Raw genomic sequence first — 8519 nt, 5'->3', positions numbered from 1 at the left:
GGGTGACATCCAGTGACATCCATAGACAGTGACATCTGAACCGATCCAATTAATATCAGGAGTTTGTTTCTAATTTTATGCAAAATTGTTATCTTTTTTATTATTTTAACCATTTATCATTAATGGTAAATAAATATACAATCCACAAGAATAATAGTGCATAAATTGAGAAGCCCTGCAAGAAAGAAAGGCTAAAGAAGATACAGTTTTAAATAAGACTCTTATTCTGGTATAAAAAATGGAGAGTGAACAATTTTCTTTATCGTGGAATAATTTTCACAGTAATTTAAGTGCCGGATTTCATTCGTTATTACAAGATGAAGATCTGGTTGATGTTACTTTGGCAGCAGAAGGGCAGTACTTGAAAGCCCACAAGACCATTCTATCTGTGTGTAGTCCTTATTTTAAAGAATTATTCAGAGTAAACCCTTGCAAACATCCCATTGTAATATTGCAAGATGTAAACTATAGTGCATTAAAAAATCTATTACAGTTTATGTACTATGGAGAGGTGAGTGTCAGCCAAGAAGAAATTCCTATATTTATGAGAGTTGCAGAGACTTTAAAAGTAAAGGGTCTCACTGACACTGTAAGTATTTTTGTATTTGTGCTTGTTAGGCATGTAATACTAATCTGGTTTTAATTGGAGGGCTCAAATGGTTTTTTGGAAAGAATGACAACTGAACATATAGAAACAAGACCTGCTGAAAGACATCACAAACCTTCTAAAAAGATTATCAAACATGTACAATCAAGATCAACAGAGAGTCCACATTCTTCATACTCATCTCATCCCAGTGAGTCTCCAAGACTGGTTAAATCACCTGAACCAACACCTGTCAAAAGAAAGTTCACTGAAGAATCCAGTTCAGAAGTTATTAATAAAGCAATGCTGAATCCTAAAGAAGAGCCTGTAGAGCAAAATGAAGAATACACAGACTTATCATATGATGACAGTTTAGACATGTCTTCAATGTTGAATACTTCTATCACAGAGTCCCCTCATCCTTCAGGCAGCTGGATGCCACCTAATCAGACACAGTCGATGACAGATACCTCAAGTCCTGGTAATTTTTTCTTTTTATATTTTAAAATAGGTACCTGTCTGAAAATTCTTGCATTAGTAGTTTTAGTTCATTTTTCTCTTACATGGTTTAAAAAATGTGTTTTACCATATCATTTAAGGCTTTCTCTATATAAATTTAAATTTTATCTTGGCTTGCAATGTAATATTTTAGCCATCATTTACTAGTTTTAATTAATTGTTGTTTTTGTTATTTTTATTCGGTTTTGAAACATTTTAAGCAGTAGAAAGAACTGAATCAATGTAAAATAATACATTAACAACATTTAAATACCTAATCATTCATGTTCATTACCTTCACAGCTTCTGTTACAATACATCACACAATTTATATACTTTTATTGATAGAAATTGATTTTAAGGCATGCACAAATTATATTTACGTAAACATTTACTTATTTGCTATTCTATGGGCATCTTCTGATAATTTTTAGTTTACTTTGGGCATAAAAATTAAATGGAAAACATATTTTGCTACCTGTGGGACTTAGTAGAAAGCCAGTTAAATTTATTTTTCCTTTATATTATTTATTTTTGTGGCGAGTGCCGGTATTTAAATGTGTTAATGTATTATTTTATACTTAGGTACGCTCCAATGCATTCTTGGAAGGAGGGGAAATCCCCGATTGATCGTCGACGGACACACTTTCTTTAAGAAAAGTGCATATAAAGGAAAATCATTCTGGTATTGTAAGCACAGTCGAAGCCCCTACAAATGCGTCGCTGTCTGCTGGACTCTGCATGGGAATATCGTCAAATGGCCTTGTGAACACAACCATCCCGTCATTGCAGAACCATTCAATCCCGAAGAAGACACCGACGTTCCAATCGAGAAATTGCAAGAAGTTTTGATACAGACATCCTACGCGAATAGAAGTGACTTCTAAATTTTTCGATTTTTACAATTTTATTCCTTTCTTATAAGTGAAAACATTTTATTATTATTATTATACTTATATGTAATTATTATGATTTATTAATGACAATGATCAGTTAGATGGTAAGAAATCGAAGTTTTAGTTTTCGTTTTACTTTTAATTATGAATATTTTTCGTCTATTTACCTTAGTGTTCTTTTTATATATAAGCATGGGAAGTAAAACACATTTTTTTATTGTGAAAGTCTTTATTATATTCTCTAGCAAAATAAAACTTGTTCAAACTGTAACAAATTAATTAAACTAATGTATGTTAAGACAAGGGCCAAGAAGATTATATTTATAGGTAATTATTTTTAAACGACTAACTTAATTAAATTCCTTTTTAATTGTTTTAAATTTTTTAGGTGGTCTCCTTTTTATGAAAAGTCGAAGAGGTCACCCAGTGGTGATTCACAACGGTCACATCTACACCTTGTACCAAAAATTTGAGAGTAGAACGACTTGGCAGTGTGTGAAAAGACGTGTTTTTAATTGTACAGGTTGTATTATTACAACAAATGGACCGATGGTGCTTTCCTTTAGCGGTCACAATCATCCACAACTCAACGACATCATCCAAAGGTTACATGCGCCCGCTTGTAGTTCAACTTTATTGCCATAAACTTGTTATTATGTGTTTCATCACGAAAGGACTTACGATTAATAATAAGTAAGTTAAATTGTTTATAAGTACTTGTGTCATAAAACTATTATCTCGTTGAAAAAAATAAATGTTAAATTATTGATAGTTTCTAGCTTTGTTCACAGTGAATAAATAGAACACTTTTCAAAAAAGTTTGAAAATGTGATTCATGTACACGATATGTTTTAACAAGTTTCAAAATCCTTGAATAATTTACTGTAGGTGATAAGAAACGAGTAATAATTAACAAGGACACAAACCCACTTTAGTAACAAAATCGTCGTTTAAAATCAATGTCATGAATTCAAATTTACTTCTTTTATGTTGTCTAAAAACAATTTACTATTCTTTACAAGGTAATTTTAACAAATGTATTTCAGTTTTGAAAATTTAGACTTTTGTACTTATTATGGTTTAATACTTGTAAATAAAAATCGTGGTAGAGTCGCCCTCTTGTGGAAGACCCTATGGAGGCCCCGGCCCTAAAATTGTTGGGGGATACGACGTAGGATATTATAAATATCCTTGGTACGCCGCTCTTATTTTAGAAGGTGAAGTTTTTTGTGGCGGTTCTTTAATAACAACTAAAACTGTGATAACGGCAGCTCATTGTTTTAAACCTTTTATTTCGTTAGTGATGTAAGTAGGGGGCAAAAATATTTAATTTTGCTACTTTAACATTGTCTACAAACTAATTAATTTTTTTATTTTGTAGCAACAATGATTCCTTTAAACTGGAAGACGTATTTATTGTCTTTTTAGGAATAAATAACGTCTGTAGGTACGAGGACGATGTAAGAAAATTCAGAACACAAAAAGTGTACATTCACGACGATTACATAGATAATATCCCTTACAATGATATAGCACTTGCGGTTTTACATAGGGATGCGAGTACATTCACCCCCGTTTGCTTGCCAACCCCTAGCAAGTTCTATAAACTTTTTCTTTAAAATTTATTAAGAATCATTCACGTTTTGTAGATCATGTTGGTGGATTAGATTTAAAAGAGGGTTTTGTTGAAGGTTTTGGGGCCATATTTTACAGTGGTCCTGATTCCTGCACTTTAAAAGAGGCAAGGGTTCTTATATATTCAGATTACAGTTGTAAAAAGATGATTGAAAATACTGGAAATGATCCAGACTATGTAAAAAAGGCTTTTTGTGCTGGCTATTTGAGTGGTGGAATTGATACATGTCAGGTAAATTAACAAAATTAATTGCTATTTAGTGTTTTTAATTAGTTTTTGTACTACTAGGGAGACAGCGGTGGACCACTTTTAGTAGTGGGTAAACATGGTGAATATGTTTTGGAGGGTAATGAAAATGCACCAACTCTGATTTTATACTTTAGTAGTAACTTTGTATTATTTAGGAATTGTGTCTTTCGGTTTTGGCTGTGCAGAGAAAGATTTATTGGGAGTTTATACCAATTTGTCTGAGTTTTTACCTTGGATCAGGGCTAAATTAAAGACAGAAAATGTCAGACAGGAAAATTTCATTGAAACTACAACTCTAGGTAAATAGAAAACAATTTAACTTGAGAAAATATCTCGTTTTATAATTTTAGGGGATGTAAAAAATATGCGGAGACGCAGAAGGAAAATGAAAAGACGAAAACGAAAAAGATTTCAAATTATGTATTATTACTAAACAATTTGAAAAGTTCCAAGTAAATTGAAATGTAAATACTATTTCTTTTAATTTAATAATAGATTAAAATAACGTTTCCCCAATCCCTAGTATTATTTTATGAAAACATACAATTATGTAAATTTTCAATATCATTTACCCTCTGTTTAGCTCTTATTTTCTCTTTACGATAAGCCTCATAGTTTTCATCATCAGTTGGAAGTTCATGTCTGCACAAGGGGCAGCTGTTAGTCTACACAGAAATATAACAATTTGCATCTCAACAATTTTAGTCTATAAACTGTCATACCTTTGTAAGCCATCGCTTAATACATTCTGGATGAAACAGGTGGTCACATGGCATCTTAACAGCTGAACTTCCTTTCTCGTAATCCTTGAGGCATACTGGACACTGTTTACCTAAATAATTAAAACAGAATGTGATCTAATTAAAAAAAAAATAGATTTCTAATTACCTTCTTCATTAATTGATACTTCAGGTAAATTATTAACAGCTTCTATCGATGCAGGGGGTGGTAAACGTTGTGTCTCTCCCAATTCTTCAAACATATTGTAGTCTATAAAAAGCCTCACCAAGTGTAGCAAATGGTTGGGAGCTTCGCCCTCTGCTAGTGGGCTCCATCCCATTTCTTGAAAATAATCTGCCATGTTAAGAAAATTTTACTGTCCGTCTGTGATGGCACACAAAATACGTAAAAAAGTTAACTGAGGTCACAATTACAAAGCATTTTTTAAAGAAATCAAACAAGAATAGTTAAAGTGACAGTTAAGGTTAAAAAGCAGGTTATGTGTTGTAAAATTAAAATACCTGGATACGTTGACATTTGATTTGACGTTTATATTAGTGGAACGTGCGTTAGACAAGCAGACCTTTGGATAAAAAGCGACTGCAATATATTTGAAGCCTGTTTTGCATTTAATTTTGGTGTTTTCGTTGAAAACATTCCTATAATTCTGTCATGTCAAGGAAAATTTTACAATCAATATTTCTGTTGTGATATACTATGTAAGTGTGTTCCTTGTTTACTAACTCTTATTCTAGAAAATAACATATTTCTATTTTAGTTAATAAAAACCCTCTGACCTTACGTCAAGGTAAATGCATTTGGTTTTCTGCAACATTGCTCCTTGTTAATTGTGAATTTTTGTTCACTACATAGCTGTAGTGCAGAAATTGTAAGCAATGTACCCCATTTGGTTGCTGGCGGCTTTTTTTGTAGGGACTCTAGACTGTATTCCAGTGAATGGAATTAGTAACACTTGTCCTGGTATAAAGACATCAAAACTAGTTCATGCAGACTTTTTAATTGGCTGTGCTAAAAGAAATACAGGAACTGTCAGTGAGAAATTGTGTATATTATATGAGGAAATATTAAAGCAATTGTGCACTTCAGTTAAAGATAAAAAATTGCTTTTTTCTGATAGTGACCTTGAAAAAGCACTACAATCTACAGACATTACAAAAGTATGTGATGTTTTAAGTACATTCAAGTTAGATGATGTTGCTAGAACGAGAGAGATTTTGTTACCCATAGCTGATCATCACTGTTTTCGGACCTGTCAGAGTGATGACTATAAAACTCTGCCTATTTGCAACTACGGAGCTTATATGTTAAATATTGTTAATGCACTTTCTTCCCATCCTGCTTTAGATGATAGTCATCCTAAAGAAGAAAAAAATAATACAAGTATCAATACCACTAATACAAATTCATTCCAAAAAACTGGTAAGTGCAAATTAATTTTTAATTTTTGAAATGAGTAGAAACAGGATATAAAAGCATTTATCTTAAACTAATAAGGATTTGGCATTTTAGGTAATAATAATTCTAAAGTTATTAGCCACTCAACTTCAGGTAGTTCACCTGCTTCTAATAAGGATACCTTACAACTCCATCCTACCATTAATAACAAAACTCTAAGTAGTAGAAATGAATCAAAACCAGGCACTTCTCTTTCATCGAATAATATTACTAAAGTGGTCACTGACGAGAAACAAACAAATGTAGCAATAGCTAGTGATAAACTAAATAATCCTAATAAAGTTAGTGTGTCTAATAGGACTGGGACTCATGGTAAACCCTTAAATTATTCAAATTTGGATAGTCATGGGAGTAATCCTGCAGGAAAACATGACCAAGTTCCTTCTTCAGAAGGCCCAGAGAAAAACAGTCAAGATGAAAAGGTTCTCCACAAAATACAGAGTGACAGAGATGAAGTAGCATCAAAAGTTTTACCTGATGTTCATGTTAGTAATCCAGAAAGTTTGGGTTCAGAAATACTTGTGGATCCTGAAAAAGCAAAAACAGACAAAGATGCAAAGGCATCAAAAGTTTTACCTGATGTTCATGTTAGTAATCCAGAAAGTTTGGGTTCAGAAATACTTGTGGATCCTGAAAAAGCAAAAACAGACAAAGATGCAATGACATCAAAAGTTTTACCTGATGTTCATACTAGTCCAGAAAGTTTGGGTTCAGAAAAACCTGTAGATCCTGAAAAACAAAAAAACCAAAACCAAAAGCTTGATGAGCTGGACACAAATGGAGTTGTCAGACCTCAAGAAGTTGTTAATAATAATGGAGTTAGTGGAGCAGATGACACACTTAAGCAACAGAATTCTCAGGGACAAAACAAGGAAACGGTGAGCTTGCAGGGACTAAATACAGAAATGGTAAACCCACAAGAACAATTGCAATTAGAAGATAACGATTTGGAGGATGATGATAACGATTTACGTAAGAAATAGGGTATTAAAATTAAATTCATTCTAATTGGATGTACTTTGCAGAAGTTCCAAGTGATTTTAACGTTAATAGTGAACCCATTAAAACAACTAAAGAGGGTAAATAATACATTTTTTATGAGTTGATAAAGATAACAGTATACCTTTTGCAGTGGAAAGAAAACCAATTAAAACAGAATATTCGGATGTGGACATAATGCCACACAGTTTTAAGACAGAGAACAGTGATGATGGGGATTCTTATTTCTTTTCTTACTTTATGGTCATTTGTATAGTGTTCATTGGTGGCTACGTTGTTTATCACAATAAACAAAGGGTAAATATCCATATTTGTAATTTAATTGCTCGTGTTTTTTATTATTCTTCTGTGGTTGCAGATTTTAGCCCTGATTGTTGAGGGAAGAAAGGGTCGGAGAGGCTCAAGGAGTAGAAGACCGAATTCAGCAAATTATAAAAAATTAGACAGTAATCTTGAAGAAGCAATAAGTTCATCTTGTAACAAAGGTGCTACACATGTTATTTACTGATACATAAATGTTTAGTGTTACTTTCATTTAGTTCAAATTGTACATTTACTTGTATTAATTTGTTTGTAATAAAATAATTAAAATAAGGAATGTATATTGTACTTGAATTAGGCAATGCCTTACAAGTGCCACATAATGTAGTTTAACTCGCTTTTTACCATGTAAACGATTAAATAATCTTGTTTAAAGACATGTTAAATTATTTTTAGGTTATGGTGGAAACAAATCAAAAATTTTGTATGAAAATACACACAATATTAATACTTACATATTAAAAAAGTTGTTTTAATTACTATTTAAAAGCATTTTGTAGCTAAAACTAACTAAAAGTTCGGATTTAAAGCTTTAAACGGTTTCTTTTGAAAATAACAATGTCGGAGAAGTGTTTGCCACATTATTTGATGTAAATACACTTGTATAATGGGACACATTATTAAACAATTACTGATTTCACTTCTTTTGTGTCAATTTATCAAAAATTCACTTAAATTTGATGAGAAATTGCAAATAAATACAATTTTTGTTAAAATAATGACAGTTGTCGTTTAAAAACTTTGCATTTGTAACGACACTTTTGATTGGCTAAACGCAAGTAAACAATCATGGATTCCATGATGGCCGCCTTCATTCAAAAAGTTTTACTATTTCGTTCATATTCAAAAGTAGGTCAGTAGGCAAGGATATTGTAGTAAAAATCATAACAAAAGTTGCATATTTTTCAAATTTTGTGTAAGTTGATACTCGGCAATTATCGAACCGATTTGATTGCAGTTTGGACTGTTAGAAAGAGGGTTTTTTAAATATTTAGACTGCCAAATATAATAAAAATCCTTTTTGATTATTGCTATTTTTAAGACGGGTATATAAAACACTTCATGATTAAATAAAAGTATTGGCACGTATTAGTATCTTACTTTACGTTGATAAAAAGGCCAATATTGGTTTATATTA

The 8519-nt window shown here is 31.8% G+C and overlaps 4 protein-coding genes across 4 annotated transcripts; 3 read left to right on the top strand and 1 right to left on the bottom strand.

Moving 5' to 3' along the window:
- The first annotated feature begins 16 nt into the window (after window positions 1-16).
- On the top strand, window positions 17-2457 carry LOC112905566 (broad-complex core protein isoforms 1/2/3/4/5-like). Its single transcript, XM_025978209.1, has 4 exons — window positions 17-589; window positions 650-1067; window positions 1670-2307; window positions 2369-2457. The coding sequence occupies exons 1-3, from the start codon at window positions 239-241 to the stop codon at window positions 1969-1971; spliced, it is 1071 nt and encodes a 356-aa protein (XP_025833994.1). The 5' UTR covers window positions 17-238; the 3' UTR covers window positions 1972-2307; window positions 2369-2457.
- A 473-nt stretch (window positions 2458-2930) lies between these two features.
- Window positions 2931-4391, top strand: LOC108738587 (proclotting enzyme). Its single transcript, XM_018472069.2, has 7 exons — window positions 2931-3002; window positions 3090-3285; window positions 3362-3573; window positions 3630-3847; window positions 3905-3962; window positions 4021-4164; window positions 4216-4391. The coding sequence occupies exons 1-7, from the start codon at window positions 2945-2947 to the stop codon at window positions 4296-4298; spliced, it is 969 nt and encodes a 322-aa protein (XP_018327571.1). The 5' UTR covers window positions 2931-2944; the 3' UTR covers window positions 4299-4391.
- LOC108738589 (E3 ubiquitin-protein ligase RNF181-like) lies at window positions 4271-5079 on the bottom strand. Its single transcript, XM_018472071.2, has 3 exons — window positions 4754-5079; window positions 4588-4697; window positions 4271-4530 (listed from the first exon to the last, which is right to left on the bottom strand). Exons 1-3 carry the CDS (start codon window positions 4944-4946, stop codon window positions 4396-4398), a joined length of 438 nt encoding a protein of 145 aa, XP_018327573.1. The 5' UTR covers window positions 4947-5079; the 3' UTR covers window positions 4271-4395.
- Window positions 5080-5145: 66 nt separating this feature from the next.
- LOC108738586 (trans-Golgi network integral membrane protein TGN38) lies at window positions 5146-8021 on the top strand. Its single transcript, XM_018472067.2, has 6 exons — window positions 5146-5304; window positions 5364-6025; window positions 6116-7033; window positions 7087-7140; window positions 7194-7357; window positions 7419-8021. The coding sequence occupies exons 2-6, from the start codon at window positions 5482-5484 to the stop codon at window positions 7566-7568; spliced, it is 1830 nt and encodes a 609-aa protein (XP_018327569.1). The 5' UTR covers window positions 5146-5304; window positions 5364-5481; the 3' UTR covers window positions 7569-8021.
- The last annotated feature ends 498 nt before the right edge of the window (window positions 8022-8519 follow it).

This window comes from Agrilus planipennis, unplaced genomic scaffold, assembly GCF_000699045.2.
Source record: "Agrilus planipennis isolate EAB-ADULT unplaced genomic scaffold, Apla_2.0 scaffold154, whole genome shotgun sequence".
NCBI classification, from domain to species: Eukaryota; Metazoa; Arthropoda; class Insecta; order Coleoptera; family Buprestidae; genus Agrilus; species Agrilus planipennis.
The sequence above is the reverse complement of the archived record's forward strand: the minus strand, read 5'-3'. Positions and strand labels throughout refer to the sequence as shown.